The 25942-nt window shown below is 37.1% G+C and overlaps 1 protein-coding gene across 2 annotated transcripts in view; it reads left to right on the plus strand.

Annotated features, from left to right (window-relative positions):
- ATP10A (ATPase phospholipid transporting 10A (putative)) overlaps positions 1-25942 on the plus strand; it is a 185171-nt gene that overhangs the window by 151317 nt on the left and 7912 nt on the right. Inside the window, exons 9-17 of one of the 2 annotated variants that reach the window (XM_058184468.1) lie at positions 116-301; positions 3855-4413; positions 9190-9293; positions 9595-9721; positions 10717-10901; positions 12715-13036; positions 16652-16728; positions 18310-18435; positions 24117-24317. In XM_058184468.1, the coding sequence (XP_058040451.1) occupies positions 116-301; positions 3855-4413; positions 9190-9293; positions 9595-9721; positions 10717-10901; positions 12715-13036; positions 16652-16728; positions 18310-18435; positions 24117-24317 (1887 nt within the window). Of the gene's footprint in view, positions 1-115; positions 302-3854; positions 4414-9189; positions 9294-9594; positions 9722-10716; positions 10902-12714; positions 13037-16651; positions 16729-18309; positions 18436-24116; positions 24318-25942 lie in introns of those variants that run through there. The other variant, XM_058184469.1, reaches the window with a different exon arrangement.

Here is a 25942-nt window from a genome sequence, read left to right on the forward strand (position 1 = left end):
GATTATTGAAGTTAGAGTCCATTTGCAAAACAAGCACATTCTAGAGATTTGGGAAGGAATAGCAGACAACCAGCAATTGGCAATTTGTTCACTCTGCCACTTTTTTTAATTCCAGGAAAAAGATATCACGCCTGATCCTAATTTGCTACAAAAAGTAAAAGAATGTGCAATGTACCTGCGAAATCATGATCAACCATTATCCCAACTGTCCCCTGAACTTTCAGACATCTTTGACTTTTTCATAGCTTTGACAATCTGCAATACAGTGGTGGTTACATCTCCAAATCAACCACGACAAAAGGTAAGTTAGACCTGCTATTGAACTGATCATTATGAGGAGTCCTTGGTGCTCTCCAAGCTTGGTTGTTTTCTTGCAGACATTTCATTATACAAACCTTCAGTGCTAGTAAGGAATGGAGTTTGCTCTCAGTTTATATTCTAGTGGCTTGCCCTGTCAGTGTTGGTGGGGTGTTGGTTAGAGATTTTTTGTTGGCTTATTTTGCAGTTACTTGATTGAGGTATCGATGGTCTGATGTTAATATTGGAGTTAATCTATGCTCAGCTAGGTGTTGATTGTTGGTGGAGAGATGCTTAGGTCTTTTTGTTCCCTTTTTGGCTGGTTGATTGTCTATTTTGCATAGCCTGGAGCAGTGGTGAAATCCAAATTTTTTTACTACCAGTTCTGTGGGCGTGGCTTAGTGGGTGTGGTGTGGCTTGGTGGGCATGGCAAGGGAAGGATACTGCAAAATCTCCATTTCTCCAAATCTCCATTCCCACTCCACTCTGGGGCCAGCCAAAGGTGGTATTTGCCAGTTCTCCAAACGATCAAAATTTCCACTACCAGTTCTCCAGAACCTGTCAGAACCTGCTGGATTTCACCCCTGGCCTGTAGATATTGTTTATTCTATGTGCCTATTGTTTATTCTATGTGCCTAAGTGCCAGGCTTCTAGAAGTTCCCATGATTTTGGACTTGGTTTGGTCTAGGATGGTCACAGTTTCCCAACTGAAACTATGGTTAAGTTTGTCCATATGTTGTATAATTAAAGAGTTTTCATCATGTCTTTTGACTACTAGTTGGTGTTCGTGGATGCATTCTGCCAGTCTTCTGCCTATTTGTGCTACGTAGTGATTGTTGCAGTCATGATACTGTATGTTGTAAATGACTCCTGTTTTTCCTTCTGGGGCTGCTGGGACTGTTAGTTTACTTAGTATGTTTTGAAGGGCTTTAGTTGGCTTGAGCCTCTAAGATCACCCACAACAACACTGACAGGACAAGCCACTAGAATTGATGATGTTACTTAGTTTGGGTAATGAAATGTCTGGAAGAAAATAACCAAACTCAGGAGAACCCCAAGAACCCCTCATTTCAATCCTGAGCTACAAATATTCTCCCTTATTGGAACTGATTATATCCTATATCCTAAATTAGAAGTCTTAATTTAGTTCGATTTATTCCTAAATTATTATAAAGCTAAATCCTATATATCAGGAGTGAAATGTAAAATTTGTTACTACCAGTTCTGTGGGCATGGCTGGGGGGTAATATGACTGGGAGGGTGTGGTCAACTTTTTTTTTTACTTTTAAAAGCATTTTTTCTACAACGTCTTCTGCTGAAGGGATTTTTGCTATCGGTTCTCCGAACCACCTGCCGCCATCGCTATCAGATCAAGCGATCCGGTCCGAACCGGGAGCATTTCACCCCTGCTATATATGCCTTCCAGACATTTTTATAATGGCCTATTTTTCCATGAGACTTCTTTTGAAGTGCATGCAGAAAAGATTGTTCACCTCATTAATCCGATTGCAACAATTTAAGTTAAAATCGTACAAGTTAAAAGGATTTCAGAAATCATTCAATTTAGTCTATAAACCTTCACCCAAGAAGCAAGATTGGAATCAATTAAACAAGTCCACAAGTTCTGATAATTAACTACTATTGAAGAAAAGTGAATAAGCCATATTAAAAATATTCCCCTGAATGCTGTGTTTCAAGAGCAAGTCTTATACGTAGAAAAAATTAAATTATTTTTATCATTAGTTCTTTCTCTTTCCAGGCCTATATAACAAACTGCCTGGCCCACCTTTTTTTTTTTTTTTTTTGCACTAGAAAACCAGTTTCCTTGGGACCTTTTTTTTCCATGAGAATTTGCTAGTCTGTTTTTCTCTGTGGGAGAACTTTCACATAGCATGCTGTGAATGCAGAAAATCTATAACTACCACCATCTTGATAGTTTTAGTTAGTTAGTTAGTTAGTTAGTTAATTTTTTTAATTAATTAATTAATTAAATTATTTATATGCTACCCCTCTCGTTGATAAGGCAACTCTGAATGGTTTACAAACCATAAGGATAATTATACAACATATATTTAAAATCCTCAGTCAACCCAAAGGAATACCTATCTCCAGACAATGTTTGCCCCACTGTCAAACAGCTTGTATTCTTAGACTGAATGTTAGGAAAACTCTTCTGAATACATTTTTCACATTTTTAAATGCATAGATTCAATTTCTAAGTCCTGGAAAAATAGTAAGGAAATTATCTAAAATGGTTCTTTGAAGGGAGCTTCCATATTGTTTTAAGCTCCTTTTTTCCTTTTAGAATTCTGTTTTCTAGCATCAATCATATTAATTACCCTCTTTTGAATACATTTCATTTTGTTGATATTCTTTTAAAGTTGTAATGCTCAAAACCAAAGACATTTGAAGCAAATGTTTTTCCTGATGTTGTAATTTCCAGGCCACATCAGGAGAATTTTATATAGACAGGAGAGAGAGATATTTTATTTGCAATCCGTTTTATTATGAATGTAAAAGTACAATCCATGAAAGGCTCCAAACAAATCCAAAGCAAACAGAGCAAGGAAAGATACAGAAAGACTGGTGCGGGGAGCAATTAATCTTTCTACTATAATCACAACAGAATTATGAATTCCCTACTGTTCCCCTATCCCAAATGCATCCTGATAAAATCTCTTGCTTCATTATTGTTTTGTGTTTGTTTTATTTTGTTTTATTAATCTTTTGTGAGAAGAAGATTTTTAGAAATGTAAGTATATATTTGGACCTGAGAACATGAATTCCAAAGAACATATTAGGGAAATAATAACCAGTTACAGATTTTTTCTTTTTATTGGTCTGGTTCAACTGTTGATCTGTTAAATGTGAACCAGTGAAGGAAAATTAGACCTAGAAGTTATTCTCCATTTATTTTCCACACACAAAGTAATATTTGAAAATTCTGATTGAATATCAGTATATAAGCTACATAAGTATGTGTTACTTTGGATTTTGGGGATTTATCCTTTCTAACAATCTTTATTCTGTTCCAGTACCCCAGTTGTGAACTGTTAATCATCTTCTCTGAACTGAAGAAAATATTTGTAAACATTCACTCTGTTGTTGGGTTCACATCTGACATAAAATAGTTTGTGCTTGGCATCGTTTGATGGGTGAGCATCAGGTGTTGAATAAATAATAGTTGTTTGGAGTTGTTCCAGAGTTAGAATAGTTTATTGTAACCTTGTTTATTGCAATTGTGGCTTAGTATGTGTATGAAGGGAAACATATGGTATGATTTTTTCGTGCTTCTTATTCCACAGCTATTTGTGTTCCCCACTCAGGCTTCTGTCTAATTTAATGCAAAAACACTAAGAAAGGAAGGAAGATAAACCCAAAATTGAATAGGCAAGCTATTGATGTTTTGCTTTTAAATCTTGATATGTTATAAACTATGAATTGTTTCTCATTTTTTCTGCTCACTCTATTTAAAACCAAGAGGTCAAATGTGAGCACAACCATAAGCAAAAACCCCAAAAATATCTTGTATCACTTATTGGTCTTTTTTCTTGAAGGTCAGACTCAGATTTGAAATGAAGTCTCCAGTAAAGACAATTGAAGATTTTATTCGGAGATTAACCCCCAGCCGACTGACCTCTGGATCAAACAGTAGTAGCTCTTCAAGCCTGGCAGCCAGCAAATCAAGCCAACGGACTAGCTCAGGTGTTATTTCCCCAGGGTCTGCAGAGTGCACTTTATTAAAACTAGAAAAGTTTTCCAACTCTTCCCAGCTGAATAACAATGGTTACAGTTCCCAACAAGCCACCTGGACCTCAGAAACTGGGGTAGAAGAGGGAGAACTGCGCTATGAAGCTGAGAGCCCTGATGAAGCAGCTCTTGTCTATGCATCCAGGGCATATGAGTGTGCTTTAGTTGGCAGGCTGCCTGACCAGGTGTCAATCGAGCTACCTCACCTGGGAAGACTCACCTTTGAAGTTCTACACATCCTGGGCTTTGACTCCATCCGGAAAAGAATGTCAGTGGTTGTCAGACATCCTCTTACAAATGAAATAAATGTTTACACTAAAGGAGCAGATTCTGTAATCATGGACCTCCTTCTGCCCTGTTCATCAGGTAAAAACTATTTTTAGAGTAAAATATACAGTAATCTAAGAATGACATCTTGCCATAGTGCTGGTGTAATTGGGGAGGTGGAAGAGTTTTGTAAATGTTCAGAAATTAAACTTATTGTGGTTTCTTTTATGAGCTGTTCAGAAGAAATATCCAATGGGAAATAAAAAAAAGAAAGTGGATTTCTTGTATATGCTTTTTCCCATGCAGACAAAAATCATATGTTTCACCAAAAGAACAAAATGTGCACTATAATATTGGAAAACAAGCTCTCTCCTATATATTCGCACAACATACATATCACAAAGCAGAGAAATTTGTGTCATAATGCATGTTTCGGCCAACCCCCTACAACCATTCACCTCTCCATGCACTCAATATATTTTATTACTAGGTATGTACTGTCAGTATATTCTAATTCTGGGGACGCTATATATTTTTCGTTCTAGCTCCTGAGTCTTCCTTCATTTTGTGGCTGTGTATTTTATCCTAGTTAATTCAGACAACACCTTCCATTCACAGATCACCAGGCTTTTAAAGTTGATCATGACTCTTAAATCTGTTGGACATTCACCTGAAAGTGTGGAAAGCTTAAACTTGACATAAAAATGAAGCCATGCCAACAGCCTTTCTTCTCATAAACTGGGACCCTAATAAAGTTAGCACATAGATTGCACTTAACAGTTGTATATCTGTTCAAGGAGGTTGGAGAGAAGCAGCGGAAATCTTGATGTGTGGTCTTGTTCTTTGTACTTGTTGAGTTCTTGAAATGGATGCCAGAACGAGGCTACTGCTGGAAATAACTTAATTACAGCTAATATTCAGAGCCACCACTAGCTTTAACTGAACTTAAGCCAGTAGATTTTTGTTGTTTACTTATGATAAACCCTCCATGGAATTAGTTTGTTCATGTGATACAGTAAAGCATAATAGGCTTCTCCTTTCTTGTTAGCATTAGGAAGAATTATTTGAATCTTCAAATATGTCATTGTGTTAAGAATCTCCTAATTGCATGTTGAGAATTCTTGAGAAAGGTTTTGAAAATTGAATTTTGGATCATATCCAGGATTCATTTTTCATTTGGTTTAAATGCTACTCATAGTTGTACAAAGACATCTAAAGAATGTGTGTGGGCATATATTGTTACTGAACTACTGAAGCTAGCATAACTTCTTCCAGTATTTTAGCTTGCCCTTACTCTGACCTTCCTAAACTGATAAGGCAGGGCTCTTAATTGCAAGGAAAATGTACTTAAATTCATGCTTTATTCTTTCAGTACAATATGGAAAAATTAGTGGTAGAATCCACTTGTGTGGCAGTATAAGGAAATAGTCCTTACTTCTCTTCTAGATAGTAGGAATCTCCTTTTAATTTTCAGTCTTTAACACCTGCACAAGGTTACTCTAGAGCAGTCTAGAGCAGTGGTTCTCAACCTTTATAGTGCTGTGACCCCTTTAATACAATTCCTCACGATGTGGCAACCCTTTTAATACAATTCCCCATGATGTGGCGACCTCAACGGTAAAATTATTTTCGTTTTGAATTTATCGCGCCTGAAGCCGTATTGGCTAGCGATCTGAACTGCTTGCGATTGCCTTGAGGACAGAGGCATTAAAGTGGAGACTCCTTCCCTATTAAGTTTATAGCACCTGAAGCCAGATTAGGCTAGCGATTGGGAGTGATTGCAGCTGGCTTGAGAGGGAGACATCAGAGCAAAGATTTCTCTCTTTTTTAATTCATCGCGCCTGAAGCCGAATTCAGCTAGCGATTTGAAGAGCCTGCACCTGGCTTGTGGAGTGAACCATTGGAGCGCGATTCTTCGACTCGCAAGTATATTTCCCATATTTCCGATGGTCTTAGGTGACCCCTGGCAAATCATCATTCAACCCCCAACAGGGTCCCGACCCACAGGTTGAGAACCGCTGCGCTAGAGATAAAAGAATCTGGGGCAAAGAGATGTTTGAAATGGCTAACTGATATGGCATAGCCTATCACGAAGTACTATTTACCTGAAACCATGCTAATCAAATTTCCTGCCATTATCCTCTAGACTGTTTGGATTTTACTTTTACTGTATGTAAGATTGTTAATAAATATCAAGAAATAACAATAAAGAAAATAAACATGGTGGGTAGAACAGAGAAAGATGAAAGAAAGATGGATAGGATAGGATAGGATAGGATAGGATAGGATAGGATAGGATAGGATAGGATAGGATAGGATAGGATAGGATAGGATAGGATAGGATAGGATGAAGGAAGGAAGGATGGATGGATGGAAGGAAGGAAGGAAGGAAGGAAGGAAGGAAGGAAGGAAGGAAGGAAGGAAGGAAGGAAGGATGGATTATGAAATATAAGAATTTTCTAAATTCATAAATCATCATTTCACTTCTTTTAACAAAAAATCCATAAAGCTTTGCAGCCTTTTAAAAATGCCATAGCTGTTTTCATCCTGATCCAACAGGTCAGTTGTGTCACTTCTGCCAGTTCCAACATTTTTACAATCTACTCTTCCATTGTTGGACAACATATTTATTTTCTACAAAATTGGGGCAGTGAGGCATTATTGAATACAAAATTGTTGCTAGAGGTCTGCACTTGTTTTGTAGCACGTCCACTTCACATTAATTTTGTTCAAATTGAGTTTTTTAAAAAACAATCACCTGGCAAATATCAAGGTTAGTATCTATAGCCTTGAAATGTGTTAACTATAAAATAAAAGTTATCTAAAGTCAACAACCACAGACAGACAAATTAGGTAATTAAAATAAAGGGATGGGCTTATTAACAGCATGTAGTTACCTAACTGAACCAACAGCGTAAATTTTTATCTGAAAAGTATGTCAAAGATATATGAACATACTGTGAGACAGAATACATATATATTCTGGTATGTATACAAACACACATACTAAACATACTGTTTATTTTAATATATAGGTTTTAAAGAGCACTTTTTTGTTTTAGAATGATCTTTTGCTATCAAGGTTTTTTTTAATTTGTGAAGTTTTTGGCTATTTGCGGAAGAAGAAAAAAGGAGAAGGAAAGGAGGAGGGGAGGGGAAAGGGAAGGAGAGGAAGCGGAAGGAGGAGGAGGAGAAGGAGAAGAAACTCTTCATTTGATCATGGACAATTGTATGGACCAGCTCTCTTCACATATTCCAATCTTATATGGTTTCTTTTTTTATTACTGCCATTCCAACTATAACTGCCTTTACCAGAGAATTTGATTGAACAACATGGCTAAAATAAATACAGCAGAATTTTATGATTTTTGCCTTCCTGTGATATATCTAATTTTATATGCTCCAGTATTTGCTTGTTTGTCATTTTTGCTGCCGTGGAATTCACAGGCACCTTCTCCAACACAACAGTTTGAGTGAGTCTGTTTTCCTCCTGTCTAGTTTTTACAGCTTTCACAATTGTAGGTGGCTATGGGAAACATGATAGCATCTTTACAATTAATAGTATTTGCAAATACGATTAATGAATAAAATATTCTATGGGCATTTGTGCTGCTAATGAAACAAGACACTGAAATAAAAACAACTTTTTAGATTTGGTAGTCAGATTGGATTGTTTCCCGTGACACATTTGCATGGTATGTTTGCATGAAATTTAATCTTCAGATCTTTGACAGATGTTTGTTTCAGCACAAATATCTTGCCATCATTATTTTAATATTTCTGGAAAAGCTGGAGAAAATTACTTCAAAGATTTTCTGTAATGAAATGTCAAAGGAAGAAGCATGAACATTTTTTGCCTTTTAGAAACCAAACTAGAAGAAAGTTATAGGATTAAGAAATGTAGTTTAAGTAAACTTTTCTGATGAGGCTATTTGTATTCTGTGCAAAAACATCTGCCTCGATGTTTTTCTGACCATGAGAGTTTTGCTGCTGCAAAACAGCTCAATAATTAAAGCTTATCATGAAGAAGTGTATGAAAGATTTATTGGGCACCCCTGTGCATTTATCATATCAACACTTAATATTTTAGCTGGCATAGACCTTAACATTCAGTGTTATACTAGATGGTGTTTTTAAAAGTTTACTAAAATGGCTTTTAATTTTTTTGCTTGATAGAAAGAACCCATTTTTTAAAAAAGAAAGAAAGAGAGAGAGAGAGAGAGAGAGAGAGAGAGAGAGAGAGAGAGAAAGAAAGAAAGAAAGAAAGAAAGAAAGAAAGAAAACATAATTAAGGTTTTTTTCTGTACTGTCAAATCAGGCCTGAATCCTAGCAATTACTTTCACCGGTTCTTTCTATATTCTTGGCAAGATTTCAAAAGTGGTTTTCCACTTTCTTTTTCCTGGGGTTAAGAAAGAGTGACTGGCCCAAAATTATTCACCTAGTTTTGTTCCTAAGGTAGGTCTAGAACTCACAGTCTCTAAATTTCTCGCCTGGAGTTTTTAAACTGGTTCTCAACATAAGTATGACATTTCCAAAAAGTCAGCTATTGCAATTAATCACATCTAGTGAGGCTTTCACTGTTTATGCTTTGACAGTGCATATAAGCCTCTGTCTGTCTACCTGGCTGGCTGGCTGGCAAATATAGTGCTTTCCTAATACTACATTAATCTGAGCAGCTGAATGATAAATAATAAAAATGTCATAGAAAATCTCAGAGAAAAGCTATGCCATATACTTAAAATAATTCTTTTGAACAACGCAAACCTGGGACTTCATAGAAGGAGTTAGCAATTCTGAAAACCAAAGGGAAGAGAATAGGCATGTTAAAACTACTGGATTAGTACTAATTTTAAGTGTTCTTTTGTTATTTCCAGATGACCCCCGAAACAGGCATCAAAAGAAAATCCGAAGCAAAACTCAAAGGTTTCTTAACTTGTATGCTGCTGATGGTCTGAGGACATTGTGCATTGCAAAGAAAGTAAGCTCCCACCCCTCTATCCTAATATAAACTTCTCCACCCTGTTGTCCTACATCCTAGATGGCTTGGCCAACGCTTAAGGACTTTTTGAGATGAAGCCCAGGACATCTGGAAAGCATTTGATTCAGAAAAAAAAAATCCTGGAGTTTATATTTTAGGGTACTTTTTTTTTACTGGGGCGGGGGAATGGATTTATGGTCGCAATCCTAAAGAACACTGGAAGATGGTTGATAGCGTTCACATTAGATTGGCTTAAGATCTATACATTCTGTAAATGATCGCATTTTGATTTTTCCAAAAGGTGCTAAGCAATGAAGACTATTCTTGCTGGTTAAAAAGTCACATTGAAGCAGAAGCCTCTATCGAAAACCGTGAGGAGCTGCTGTTCCAGTCTGCCAGCCGTATAGAGACGAATCTTCACCTGCTAGGTATCTTGGCATCTAAGCCATATATTAATCATTTGCTTACATACCTTCTCCCGTTTCAGTAAAGTCAAAATCATCATTTCTTGTTGAGCTGTTACTTGTGTTGGACCAAACAATTCCAACGTTTAAGAAAAAAGAAGAAAATGGCATTTGAAATACAGTAGTAAATTTGTTAAATGAAAGTATACCTGAACTCAGCTGAATTAATGAAACCAGGTTGATGCTTAAATTAAGCCATCTTAATTTAACTAAGTCTAGAGCAGCCTTTATAAAAGTAAGAGAACTTACTAGAAGCTGGGCTATATAAATGTTGCAATGATGCAGGTTGATCAACTGTCCTGTCCCACACAGCTGCAGCATATATATCTAGTATCAGCCATGTCTCATACGTTTCACATCTTATGATATCATCATGCCAGTTCCCCAATATATGCGTTGTATATGATGTCATCATCATGATGCTTATAACGTCCCTTGTCATCTCCCCAGGACACTCATGAGTTTAAAACACTTTAACATTCAGCAATAGAGTTTAAGCATCCTCTGAGATGATTGATTCCACTTGTTTTGTGTTACCAGACAAGTTTCCAAAATTTTCATCTAATGTATTTTGCTCTATAAAGTAATTTTTCTGCAAGATTGTGATTACTAGCATGACATGTTTCTGATTACATTATATCCATAACCCTAAAATTGCAGCAAAATCATCTCCTTTGTCTATAGCACAGGTCTCCACACTTGGCAACTTTGAGACTTGTTGAATTCAACACCCAGAATTCCTCAGCCAGCAAAGCAAAGCTGGCTGAGGAATTCTGGGAACTGAAGTCTACAAGTCTTAAGGTTGCCAAGTTTGGAGATCCCTGGTCTATAGTAAGTAACAGTGACAATTAAATGATCTTTTAAATGATTTCTTTCCAATTGTGCAACTGGCATTTTGTCTTTCTTTTTAAACCATATGTTTGAAGCATGGTTTCGATTTTCTTTTGCTTATGTCCCAGGTGCAACTGGCATTGAAGACCGTTTGCAGGATGGAGTCCCAGAAACCATCACAAATCTGCGCAAGGCTGGCCTTCAGATATGGGTTCTAACAGGAGATAAACAAGAAACTGCCATTAATATTGCTTATGCCTGCAAGTTATTAGATCATGATGAAGAGATCATTACTCTGAATGCCGATTCAATGGTATGATGACATATAGTACATTATCATGCAATTCTAATTGGGTGAACCATAAGCAATATAGAGTATGTTATGGTGAACTCTTTGAGCTAGATCAGATGAAGAACTCAATAGGAAGACTGTATAATTTATTGAGATTGATTTAACTAACAGAATACAGGTTGTCCTCAACTTACAACCAATCATTTGGTGACAGTTCAGAGTTACAATGGCACTGAAAAAGTGACTTATGTCCATTTTTTTTTACGTTTACGATCATTGCAGCATCTTCATGGTCACATGATCAAAATCAGATGCTTGGCAACTGGCATGTATTTATGACAGTTGCAGTGTCCCGGGGCCATATGGTCCCCTTTCTGACAAGCAAAGTCAATAGGGAAGCCGGATTCATTTACCAACCATGTTACTTAATTAACAACTGCAATCATTCACTTAATAACTGTGGCAAGAAAATTGTAAAATGGGGCAAAAATCATTTAACAATTGTCTTGCTTAGCAACAGAATTGTTGAGCTCAATTGTGGTCATAAATTGAGGACTACCTGTATTGTAACTCTCCTTGTGTTTTACCTTCCCCCCTTTGTATACCCCACTGAGTCAGGAAGGAGCCAACATGAACTTCCTCCTAATAACATCTCCTTTCTCAGGGATGCTTCTGCCCTCGTTGTTTCTGTAATGCCTTCTGAATATTCCTTCAAGGCTATCTCCATGGCTCCCTACAGTTATGCATCTACTGCAAGATGCTTAAAGTTGAACCGTGCCTGTTATCCTGGGACTCAGCCAATCAGCTACAGCTGTATACTCATCAAGTATATACTGTATGACATCAGAGAGGGAATTGATATAACTCTTTTTTTTTCCTAGCCTGCTTTAGAAAAATGAAAAGAGAGAAAAGCAGCTGAGTATTCACTAGGCTACAAAATGTGTCTGGTCAGCTAGGTTTACTTAGTATAGTTTAGTTTGATAAGGTAAGCAGGTGTAGTTTAGATATAGTCAATACAACTGTGAACTGGGTGGCCATTGTTTATTATTGTGCCAAAGTTTACTTTTTTATTTTTATTTTAAATAAAACTTCTAAAGTGGCCATCATATCTGGTATCCTCTAAGTATATAAAGAGCCGTGGTGGCACAGTAGTTAAAATGCAGTACTGTAGGCTACTTCTGCTGATTGCCAGCTGCCAGCAGTTTGGCATTTCAATTCTCAGCGGCTCAAGGTTGACTCAGCCTTCCATCCTTCCAAAGTCTGTAAAATGAAGACCCGGATTGTTGGGGGCAATATGCTGACTCTAAACTGCTTAGAGAGGGCTGTAAAGCACTGTGAAGTGGTATGTAAGTCTAAGTGTGATTGCTATATAAAATTTCTTCACAATTTTCAGTTAGCATATCTAACATGGCCATGCTATTCAGAATGTTTGGAGGGCTGGGAAAAGCAGTCCAAAAGTATTTTGAGTACATAAGCACAAAGCCAGCTAGGTGACCTCAGGCCAGTCAGTTTCTCTCAGACCTAGGAAGGAGGCAATGACAAACCCACATTTGAAAAACCTAACATCCATCGATCCTAGCTAGCTATCAATCTATCACACACAGACACACACTGTACATACCACTTGTGAAACAATTTAAGAGTTTCCACTAATGGAAAAAGGAGTTCTGCTTTTCTTTGTGCCAGAAATTGTGTTGGTTAATTCTAATTTATAAATTACATTAATGTCTTCAACAAAATGAAAGCATGATTTTAAAAACAGTGCTGCAGCCATCCTGTCATTGCCACTGGTATACTTTACTTTCCTAATTGTTTTTGTTGTTTTTCTAACTAGGAAATGTGTGCTGCGATGCTGGAACAGCACTTGAATTGTGTAGAGTCTAAATTTTACAGTGAAACAACAGAGAACTTTCTTCAGAAAACAAAAGGAGAGTTTACCCCCTTTTCTGTGTCATCATCACTGAGCCAGCCCAACCTGGGCTTAGTCATAGATGGGAAGACCCTGGCTTATGCTCTGGACAAAGGCCTGGAAGACAAATTTCTTTCATTAGCCAGAAGGTGCCGCTCTGTGCTATGCTGCCGTTCCACTCCCATTCAAAAAGGGATGGTTGTGAAACTGATCAGAGATAAACTCAAGACAATGACTTTGGCCATAGGCAAGTATCCCAACTTAATGAACATTGGTTTGCATAAGCATCAGTGCAAACATTCCCTTTTATTCGGATACGAGCTCTGGTTTTTATTCAAGCTGATATATTCCTAAATCTTATGCTTACATTGCTTGCATTTTGTTCTTTAGATCATGTAAATGGCTACCCTGCATGATTAGATTTTTAAATATATTTGTAAAAAATATATTAATATAATATATAAGTTTCTGCACTGGTGTAGGCCTGAGGTTTTTTAATGTGATTTCTCAAGTTTGAATGTAATTATATTTCAAAGCGATTTGAAATGTGCAAAACATGAAAAGAAATGGTGTGTTTACTATGGTCAAGGGGATAGGGAAAAGATGACAGAGAGACACATAATTTTGAATTGTGGGGGGGGGGAATGACCTTTATCAAATAATAACAGATGTGTGAAACTAAACCGAGGAAATTAAATTGCACAGGGCTGTCTTATTTGAATCCTCCATAGCTATTGACTGATTTGTTCTGAGAACACCATAGTTTACTGGTTAGAGGTGTGAACATCCTCATTTCTCTTCCTAGAAATTAAATTTTGGTATTATACTTCTGTGGCAGATGTCATAGTGTCATGGAAGGTATGGGCTTGATAATTTGCTAACTAATCAGGGACTGTACTAGCAGTAGAAAGCAATTACAAAAGGAAGAACCAGATACTTATGAGAGAAAGAGGTGTTGAAGAAGCCTCAAATCAGCAGCAGTTTATTTTTCTGCTGCTTTATGCTTTTTATAATAAAAAAGCTTTTTATAACAAAAGGCTAATGCGCTATTTCTCTTTCAGTGCACGATACCATGTATAACTGAAAGGTGAAATCTTTTATCATGGCTAATAAGGTTTATGCTGTATTTCCCTATTAAGGCCACTTGTTCTTGGAAATGGTTGTCAAGAGGAGAAAAAATTATATAACTTAAATGGCTCTTGAAGGACTATGCAATTTGTGCAAAGATAATAGTTATGTAAGCTTCATTCCCAGAGAGTGTCTATAAGTTCACTGTTAGCTAAGGAAATCAGTGCTCAGGCTATGTCCAGACATTGTCAGTTATCAGACTATTGCTGCAATGCAGCTGGTTGTGAGGAAGGGGCTTTATGACCTGAACTAAACTCTTTTCCTCCATCCAGTGCAGGTAGAGACAAAAGACTCTGCATGCACAATAAAAACACTGGAGTAAAATAGGAGCTGGATTGCTGTTCTCTTTGCTTTCTTCTTCTCTCCCTCCCTCCTCCTTCCTATTTGTGGATAGCAAAGAAAGGGAAGGGAGGCTTAATTTCAACAGATGGTCAATGTCACCCCTTTCTAACAGGGGTGAAATTCAGCCAGTTCTTACTGGATCGCGTGATACAGTAGGGCCGACTGCATGAAGCCCCGCCCACCCACATGGATGTCATGATGTTCCTTTTTTGCGATGATTTTCAGCCTCTGAGTATGCACAGAAGGCTTTGCACATGCGCAGATGACAGCGTGTGCACACTTGCGAACTGGTAGGAAAGGAAAGTGAATTTCACCCCGGTTTCTCTGTTTGCATTTGAACCTTGGAGTCTTTGTAGATTTCTAATCATAGCATCTCATGTCATGCAGGTTATTATTTGCATACCTTTGTAACTAATCAAGTAGAGCAGGGCTGTCAAACTCCTGGCCCATGGGCTGGATGCGTCATACACTGGCCATGCCCACGTCCAGTTCAATGAAGGGGGAAAAAGTCCTGATGTGATGCCGCCGTGATGACATGAGTTTGACACCCCTGAAATGCAATCCGAAACATTGCATTTCCTTCAGTGGATCTGCTATTTTATCATTCCAGTTCTGTGTTCAGAAGCCATAATCCTCAACTAGAGGTTTACTTTTGGAATTGGAGAAAATAAGTTTATACCAAGCATTTGCATGGTATAAACCTATGCTTGGTATACTTAGTACCCATTTTGCCCTAAGAAGGTAGTCTTTCCTTGTTAAATCTCAGGGGAAAGTAATGGATTATATTCAGATTTATTTGGATTTAGAGTGAAATTGACATTGTCAATCCTGACTATATTGTCTCAATTTCAATGGATTCATTTTAAGTGTCAATAATCATGTTTGATTTTGGCATTGTTTTTCATGGTAAAAATGGAAAATTGTTCTTAGGTACATATGGAATGTTATCTGAACAGTAAGCAGGAATCTCAGTGTATAGTATAGCACTGAACATTTTTAAATGATTTCCCTTTCCATATATGTAATTGTCATTTAATTAAGCCTTCCCACTGTGATACTTCCAAATACATTGGACTAAAATTCCCGTAAAATTGTCATTCAAAACTAATGTTGCCATAATTGGAAGAGAATTCTGGAATAGGTAGGAAAGCACATCTGGAGAGGTTCTGATTGTGGGGCAACTAATTTAAATTATACCAGGATTACTAAAGTAGAATATATCATATCCTGGATATTTTTTCTGTAATATTTGTAGCAAATACAAAAGCAGTCATTAGCAACAGCCATTAACAAAAGCTGCACTTTCACTTTATAAGCAGGGATCTGAAAATAACAGAAATGGATTTCTAAATAACAATAACACTCCCTTTCAAATCTGACCTTTGCAGAGAAGAAAAAAGACAGGGAAAATTGTTTTTTTGCCATTTCCCCCATGGAAAAATTATTTGGGGGTGGGGTATAAAGTTTAGAGTTCTGCAGAGATCTGGATCCAGAAAGCAAGATATGATTCATAGCACATTTGAGTATGTGCATGGTATCTGTCAGGAACATCTTAAATCAAATGCATCTTTTTCCATGACAATAAACAAAGAAAACTAAGATGTTAAGCAAATATGCATTGTTTTATAACACCATACTATGTCATGACCAGCATTTAGAACAACCAGAAAGGGCAGGACAGCTGATCTGACAATCTATTTCCAGTAAATCCTGAGGCAGTTTATATGGGTTCTGAATGACCCTGAAAGGCCTGTGCCTTAGAAATTAGACTTCAGTGTTACTGGCCATAATCGTAGGCATGAGGTACATCTTGAGAAGCATCCATTTTCTGTGTAACTGGATAATTGGATACAACATTAATTGTAAGTATACAAACAAACCAAAACAGCTTATCTGTGTCCTGTTTGTTTTGTTCCCAGAATTATACTTGCTACTTCTTCAAAGTAAATCCCAACTAAACTTGCAATATTTAGTATCACCTTTCTTATCAGCATCTAGAACATACATTTGTAATTTTTCATAACAATACTTCTAATTGCAAAATCCCTGTATGCAAATAAGGTTTCCAAGAAATTTACTGTTTGGGTGTTGGTTCATTCATTCTCTCTTTTGAATGGTTGACAATTTTGCTATGAAGAGCAAGTGCAGACTGTATTTTATGTCATTTAATGACTATAAATTGTTTTAAGATGATTTAACTTGGCATGAATCCCATCTATATAAATGGGATTGATTAGGCTTTGAAATTATAGCTAGTCTAAATTGCAGACATTTCATTCATGGATAGCTTATCCGTCTCACAATTCTCTTGATTGTCCTTTGTGCTGTTACCTGTCTTTAATAATCACTACTTCAGTTAATGACAGATAATACGTTTTCCATTTGTCACCAGGTGATGGGGCTAATGACGTCAGTATGATCCAAGTGGCGGATATTGGTGTGGGGATTTCTGGTCCAGAAGGCATGCAGGTAATTTATGTTTACTGGCAACTGCAGGGTAGAGTTAAGTCCATATGTTTCTGTATGTCTAAAAATACTCATCTTGTTTGTTAGCTGCAACAGGCTAACTGAAGCAGCCACTGCAAATTTCAGAGGTCTTACTTTCTGCTTCATGACTGATGAGACAGACTTGTTAAATTAAAGTAATTTATTAATTTATCTAGTAATCTGTTGTTGGCATTTTTTTTGCAATCTCTTTTCTACACCAGTTACAGTCATCTACCTAATTGCACACGGATAACTTTCTCTTCTTTAACTCCATATTCCTTTCTAGGTTCTTGTAAAATTATCTCTCAACAGAACTAGAAAAGAAATACTGATTTGTATAGCTAAGAAAAAAATCTAAACAGCACATGATACATGACCATAGACACCTATTCACAATTATACTGATATGACAAAATTTCCATCATGGGGGTTACAAGACAAGCTCTGTACTTACATACTCAGATTTTCTCATTCCATAAGAGACAAAGTAGGTCTGACAAGGGGGTAAGAAAGATTAATGGAAGATGAAACTGTTAGTGGTAGGTGGCTTTCATGACTTGCTGCTTCCAAAACCATACCCAGCATGTTTTGAATACAGCTACTTGGAAACAGCAATGGAGCAGAGTTATGGACTCTTGTTCATACATCTGCCTCTTGTCAGTGCAAACAACCAGGATCATACATGTAGAGTATAAACCAGCTACTTTACTGCTAAATACTTATTTCACTGCAATCTTCTCAGATTGGCAGACTAGATAAGGTTCAATTGCATTCAAGAGAGATCAGACCTTGCCCTCTTGTAACAACTCTAGATTGATCCTCTTCTTGACCTGATTTTCTGAATGCATCTACTTGACCCTGAATGCTGGACTACATTGATCATAGCCTAATCCATATGGGCTGTTTTTATATTCTATAATTTGGGGAAGTTAGTTGAAGAACTATTCAATTTTACCAATTTTAGCCCATGATATCCAGAAATGTCTAATTTCATTGTACGAGGTGCAATGACAATAAAGTAAACTAAACTAAATGATCAAATTAGGAAACTGACCATCTCACTCACAGAGGACCTATGTAGGACAAAAAACAAATGTTGAGATGGCTAATACTTAATAGGAATGAATAGTGAAATATTATACAGAAGTCACAATCTTTTTTTAAAAAATGTGCTATTCCTTTAAGTAGTCTATTCATACTCTTAAAGCACCTGTATTTTTCCCCCTCACATGAAAGCTAAAAACAGGCTACTCTTTTTACATTGTAGAGAGGAAATAGTCTAGCACAAAGCCCAACGTATTTCTTTCATATCATTTAAACAAGTGCAGCACTAATAAATATATCCACTTTTGAATGAATGAGCCTTCTTTTGTAGACAACATTAATAAGCAAGTTAAATGACATTTTCTCTTTCTATAAACACTATGGACTCTCATTTCTATCATTTTTAAATCAGTAATATGTGGATTTCGAACTGTGCTACCTAAATTGTGATATGTCATTTCTATAGTTTAAAAAGCATCATTCATAAATAATTCACTTTTAATTGTTCTTGCATTGAAGGCTGTGATGGCGAGTGACTTTGCAGTTCCAAAGTTCCGGTATTTAGAGAAACTGCTTCTTGTGCATGGCCACTGGTGCTACTCCCGACTTGCCAACATGGTGCTCTATTTTTTCTACAAAAATGCAGTAAGTATAATAGTTTGTAGTTATCTTTGTTCCTATATGTTGTTTCTGGATTGCAACAAGCTCAAAAGGCTGCCTGGGATGCTTTCCCTTTGATCTCAATTAGTAATTACATAGCGTGTCTTCAGAACTTGAAACGCTCAATTTGCATTCCACTCAAGACACCTCAGAAGAAGAAGAATTCTAAACAGATTGCAATATCCTGGCATGAAAAGCAGCCAAAACTAGACTATTTTGGTGCTCTGGAATTTGTGCTAGTTTTTAGTAGCTGTCTAGAACAAATTCACATTGGTGGTTCTGAACTAGAACTTCCTATATCATCCAGACTTCAAATGGCCCAGAGATGTGTCCCACCATAGTCCACAAAAGCAATTTAAATGTTACAATCTCCTTGACAACTGCATAAAACCTGAACGTTAACAGCATGTCTACATTCAACAATTGTCCCATATTGATTCAACACCATTCTTCTTAAAGCTATGAGGTAGTTTTCTGGGTATGTAAAATGGTTTAACTATTAAGTTTTCAGAAAAAGTGATTTTAGCTGAGATGAATGGTATATTGAGTGCAGCTGAGATCAGTGCCAGGTAAAAATCATACCCACACAACAAGTTTGCTCCTTAAGGAGAGTGTTACCTTTTCTGAATGGACATGTATCTCATATCCAAATTACTGTTCTATTGTTCTGTTGCTTAGACTGTGCTTCAGTAAATCATTCTAATTAGTCGAATAATAACTTCATTGATGGGTATACTGTCGCATTTTACCACATTTTCAATATTCCTTCCTGTTACAATCGTATTTATGAAACTAGAAGGGGAAAGAGGCTTAGGCAAGGAAAATGGAAGTTAAAGCAATGGGATCTGTCTGATTTGTTCCATAAAATGCAAGAACTTGTAAGTCTAAAAGAAGACCTGCTCCCTAAAGTTAGTCCTTTATAGTTCCTGTGGTGATTAGTGGCTAATAATTTATGTGGTTTTCTTTCGACAGTATTTCACTTTCTTTTAGAACTTTTTCCAATATAATGTTACAAGCAAAGAACCTTTTTTTTTAAAAAAAAAAAGGGACATCAGCATTCATTAAAGAAAAGAGAAAGGTGGATCAGGTTAGACCAGACTAAGAAATCAATGCCATATAGGTCAGGAGTTTTATTTTTAACTGCTATAGTAACAGAATCTTGCAAGTCTGATTACGCTTCCCCCTCCCCTTCCTTTATCTCTGTGAGAATTAGAGCAGGGGACTCCAACCTTGGTCCCAAAGCTGGCTGAGGAACTCTGGGAGTTGAAGTCCACAAGTCTTAAAGGGACCAAGGTTGGAGACCCCTGAACTAGAGAGAGACTTTTCTGAGACATTTTTTTCAAGTTACACTTCTGCACTTTAGGGTTTCCTTTATCTAATTGTAGCCTGGTAGTGACACTTTCTCCTATCCATCAAAGGCATTTTCTTGGGAGGGAGGGAGGGAGGGAGGGAGGGAGGGAGGGAGGGAGGGAGGGAGGGAGGAAGGAAGGAAGGAAGGAAGGAAGGAAGGAAGGAAGGAAGGAAGGAAGGAAGTTCATAAATGTTAAGAAAAGAATGTGGCAGAAGATTAGGTCTTGTGATGAAAAGTGGGAAACAGTTGAATTGGGGAACAAAGCCAGGAGGAGGTAAAAGGTAATATGGAGGAAGGAACCAGTGATATGCAAGTAGAGGTTGCAACGAGTCAGAGTTCTAGTTGCTGTAGTATATACTCTAATTCCATATCATTCTAAGGAACAAATGATATAATTACACATTATCCCTTGTTTTAAAAGTTTTTGGTCTGGCAGTGCTTGTTAAAATGCAGATGGCTGGCATTTACAAGAATAGCAGACCCTGCTGTGTGACAGGGAATCACGTGCAGAAGAAACAAAATGTGTAAATTTGATAACAAGAATAAGACATGCAACTTAAGAATACTTTATGGAGCACATTTGACAGATTTCAACTTTACTGGATCCACTGTATTATTTTTAACCCTCCAATCAGCCAGAATTTGTCACCCCGCATTTGAAAGCAATATCAATTTCAAAATGGGGCTTGCAACAACAAAACCAGACTTAATTTTTTGCAGCAAAATTTGAAAGATACACTGGAATGACTCAACTACAAATGTATACAATTATATCTTATAATCTTATAATCAGAAAAATACAACAATAAAAAAAACTGTTAAAAACAAGCCTTTCAAGAGCTACAAGATATGCATGGCTGCTTTGTAGTTAGAATGATGTTTCTGATCCTCATAATCTATTAGTCATTCAGTTTATCTGTGTGTGTACTTATTATTAAATGACCACAGATCTATACATTTCAAACTAGCTTGCATGTAAACATGGATACATCACAAAATGCTGCGTGATGAGAGTGAAGAGAGAAATCCTTGTTCCAAAGCCAGTTTGATCCAGTCAAAACCAGTACTGCCCTCTTTTTTTCTATAGCATAAAATCTAATGCATAAAATCATCAGAAAAGTGGATATGAGGCTTCAGATTGCCCTTTTTCAAGTAAAAATAGATAATATAAATGATGTTACAAAATACTGAAATAAACAGAATAAAACATCAGTTAAATTTAGAAAGCCTGAGGGGGGAAAAAAGTAAACGAAAGATGCTCCAAAATCATCCTAGTGGTCGAGAACAGGGGTGGGGAACGACAGCCCTTTTGTGACTTGTGGATTTCAGTTCCCAGAATTCCTGAGCCAGCCATGGGAGTCCACAAGTCATAAAGAAGTGTTCCCCACCTCTGGTCTAGAAGGACATTCCAAAGCCAGTGTCCATAGAGATGGAATCCCTCAAATAATAAGGAAGCCTAAGTAAGGACTTAGGTCAAGAACTCAGAGAACTGGCAAATAAGGTCAAGATTGGAAAGACTTCAAACATTGTAGCCCTCAAGCAATTAACGATCATAAGGGTCAGGGCCACCATTGGAACTGAATTCAGAAATTTAAAAAAAAACATGCATTGTTAGGAATTGATTTAAAATGGCAACTCTTTCCCATAGAGAACTGGATGTAAAAGTCTTCCTTGCCAAATTCAGTCCTAGTTATGTGAAGAAAAGCTAATTGTGATTACTTCCTCCACCACAGAAATAAATTCCTAAAAGTGCGGTTGGGTTTAGTAGGCAAAGCTTCAGAAAGAAGTTCTTTCACCAACTCCCCTTAAGGCCATGGACCAGAATGTTCTATTCCCAGAGACAGATTATGTTCCCTGACACTGGTTTGGCATTATAATTCATCCTCAGAGCCCATTTTCTTAAAATCAGTTCATGGCTCTGCAAACTGTTCTCAATGTAGATTAAAAGCTGTTCTTAATGTAGGTATAAACCAAAAATTAAATGTCTTTCTGATCAAATAACTGTCTATAATATCACATTTATTAAATATATATATATCCATCATCTTCACCTGACAAGAATGATTATAGCTTTTATGCTATTCTGCTTTTCAGTTGCATGAAAAGAAATGTAGGTAGGTAGGTAGGTAGATAGGTAGGTATATACTCACACACATCCAGTTCTCTTAAGAGCAAGACACACACACACTCATATATGGAAAATTATATATTAAGCATATTTTTTTTTACAATAGCCTTTCTGAAGGCCAATGAGGTACTCTAGGGGAAATGCTTAAACAAGTGCACAGTGATTGTCTACTAAGTAACCTGTATATATCTAGAAATGTTTATGTCATTAGCATTGTAAGAGTAATTAGCTGTATTAAGAGCAGGAATGTGTTAACTGTTTTGTTTCAGACTCGGGACAAAATAATCCAACATTTGAATTTTCCTGAAAGATTTTGAGTCATAGCAAACAATGGAAACATGTCATTCCTTTAGTTTTACTTTACACATATAAGAGTAGATGGGATGGTAGTTTACAGTGAGTGTTACCTAGCTACCAGAATGTACATTTTCACATCCTTCAGTGAAGATTTATTCCCCATAGCAGACTATACCCCATAACAGTTCTCTACTGGTTTCTCATAATTGGGGTATAATTTACAGTTATTGATTCCATTTGATTACAACAAATTAATTTTCTGATGCATCATATCTAATATTTGTTGCAAATCATTCAGATGCTTGGGCAAAATTTGGTTCTTTACTACACAAAAGTACTTGTAGATCACGCTCCTAAATCATACATCTTACATCTCTACCATTTCCATAAATGTTCTTTATGCATTTATTTGTAAATATATTAACCAATAAAGGAAACATTACCTTTCCTTGTCTTATTCCATACTTGATATTGAACTATTTTTTTAAACATCTCATTTGGTCTCATACTGTATATGCTTTATTTTCCATAGACGGTGCATAATCACATTCAGCAACCAACTTGCAACTCCAAATTCACACAGAACATACCATAATACAAGTCAATTCACTGTCTCTAAAACAGTAAACTCACAACAAACTTTCTTTTTCCCAGCAATATATTTCTTAATGATGAAGATTTTTGGTACAAATAACTGTTGTGTAGAATATGACATATACATAGAGAAAACCCAATAAATTAGCTTTGTCTGATTAAATTCTAACATGAGTCTTGAAGAGTACAAGTGATGCCATTTTCAGTACCAAACTATCTTCTTGTCTCTCCCATGATTGGGAAGTTGAGCCTCTTTTTCTCTTCAAATCAATCATTAGCAGTGGTGAAATCCACATTTTTTAACTACCGATTCTGTGGGCGTGGCTTGGTGGGCATGGTGTGGCTTGGTGGGTGTGGCTTGGTGGGCATGGCAGGGGAAGGATACTGCAAAATCTCCATTCCCACTCCACTCCAGGGGAAGGATACTGCAAAATCCACCTTCCCTCCCCACTCCTGGGGGAAGGATAGTGCAAAAACTCCATTCCCACCCCACTCTGGGCTAGTCAGAGGTGGTATTTGCTGGTTCTCCAAACTGCTCAAAATTTCCACTACCTGCTGGATTTCACCCCTGGTCATTAGGGAACCAAAGTACAGGCAATGTCTGTACAGATAGTCCTCAACGTACAACAGTTCATTTGAAGTTACAACAGCACTGAAAAAAAGTGACTTATGACCATTTTTCACACCTACAACTATTGTAGCATTCCCAGGGTCATGTGATCAAAATTCAGACGCTTGGCAACTGATTCATATTTATGGCAGTTACAGTTTCCTGGAGTCATGTGATCCCCTTTTGTGACCTTCTGACAAAGTCAATGCAAAAGCCAGATTCCTTTAACAACTGTGTTACTAATTTAACACAGTTAACTGCAGTGATTCACTTAACAACTATGGCAAGAAAGGTCATAAAAGGGGACAACATTCACTTAACAAATGTCTCACTTAGCAACAGAAATTTTGGGCTCAGTTGTGCTCATAAGTCAAGGACTACCTGTAATGGTGAGGGATTTGGCAGTATGTGTTGAGTCAGATGAAGAACTAGAACTAGACTTATTTTATTAAATTCAATATATTTGTGAAAAAAAGGAGGTATCCTGCTACAATTTTATATACAAATATGCTGCTCACAAATATTAAAGATTCATACAGTTTCATTTTAAATTGTTTTTATCAGGTTTTAGTAATAATTTGTGTCTGAAACTTTGCACTTTGATATGGCCCATGGGCTAATCAATAAAGTAAACTAACTAACCAAAGATTCATGTTTTGTCTTTTTCTTTTTTCTTTTTTTAAAAGATGTTTGTCGCCCTTCTTTTCTGGTACCAGTTTTACTGTGGCTTTTCGGGGTCATCAATGATTGATCAGTGGTATCTGATCTTCTTTAACTTATTGTTCTCATCTCTTCCTCAATTGATTGTTGGAATTCTTGATAAAGATGTACCTGCAGAGACATTAATTGCTATGCCTCAGCTCTACACAAGTGGCCAGAAGATGGAGGTAAAAATGTGTTCATTTCTGCATTTTTCAGGTCCTAAAATGTGACGTGAAGACCATTCTTTTTCTTCTTGTTGTTTTAATTTTAGCAAAACCACTAGAGCCTCGGGATTCTTGAAAAGGATAACATTAAGGCCCATCTAAATTTCCCCTGCAATGTATAATGAGATATCATGCAATATAATTGTTATTTATTTATATAGCCACTCATCACAAACTCTGGGTGGATCCCAATCAAAAATTAAAATAACACAAAACCATATTAAACTATTAAAACCAAATGCATAAAAACAAAATCTAGTGCCAAATCACCAAATCTGATGTGCAGTCACTTCACCTTATTCTTGTACTTAGGGGAAAACCAGGTCTTTAGTGCTTTATGGAAGGCTAGTAGGGTAATGGCCTGCCAAACTTCAGGGGGAAAGTTTCCATAGGGCAGGGACTACCATGGAAAAGGCACACTTCCTAGCTCCCATCTGATAACAATCTTATAAGAAAGGAACAAGTAGCATGTTCACGCTCTCTAGCCAGGTAGGATGGGTAAATTAACTTAGGGCAGGGGTCTGCAAACTTGGTTCTTTTAAGACTTTTAAGCAAAGCTAGCTGAGGAACTCTGGGAGTTGAAGTCCACCAAGTTTGCAGACCCTACCTTAGGGAAAGACAGTCCCGCAAACAATCTGGCCCTGTGCCATGTAGGGCTTTACAGATGATGAGCAGTACCTTGAATTGCACCCTGAAAGAAACTGGAAGCCAGTACCGCTCAGGCCACAGAGGTGTTAAATGGGCAAACCTAGGGGCACCTATCACAGTGTGTGCTGCTGCATTCTGGACTAGTTGAAGTTCCCAGATAGTCTTCAAGAGCAGCTCTATGTAGAGCACATAGCAGTAACTCAAATGGAATGAGACCAGGGCATGATTGATTGTGACCAAGGTCTCCTGGTCCAGAAAAGGATTTAGAAGATGAATCTGTGCAAACATGTCCCTAACCTTGGCTGCCTCCTGATCCTAGCCACTCTGTTTTACCAGGGTTAAGTCAAAACCGATTCCTCACCATCCAGACCCTTACATATTCTAAACACTTGCCAATCCTGTCCAGCTAGTGGGTAGAGATATATAATTATCAACAACATTCCGGTGATATGATATTACGGAGAACTGATATTGATGGATGACCTCCCCTAAAAGTTTCATGTAATGTTAAAAAGGAGTGGCAAATGTCTCAAACTCTTGGGCACCTCACATTGCAGGGACCTAAGATTCACTTATCAATACCAATACCATTACCAATACCAACTGGAACTGGTCACAGAAGAAAGAGGGCAACTATTATAATAATGCTTTTCACTACTAACATCCAAAAGCCAGTCCAGAAGGATATCATGATTGATGGTATTGACAGCCACTGAGAGGCCCAGGAGAGCTGCCAGTTGGGTAACTCAAGATGCAACAAGGGTAGAGAAGTAATGCAAACCTTGTTCAAATTAAGCATACTTATATGTATTAATAAAGAATTTGGGCATTATATTACCATTAGGCATACTGACTTTCTAACTTTTAACAGGTAGCCAAAAAGTAAAATAATTCTACAGGGTAGAAATTCCTACCCTCTTCTTCGGACTGTATATTTT

This window comes from Ahaetulla prasina, chromosome 5 (genome assembly GCF_028640845.1).
Source record: "Ahaetulla prasina isolate Xishuangbanna chromosome 5, ASM2864084v1, whole genome shotgun sequence".
In the NCBI taxonomy this organism is placed as follows: Eukaryota; Metazoa; Chordata; class Lepidosauria; order Squamata; family Colubridae; genus Ahaetulla; species Ahaetulla prasina.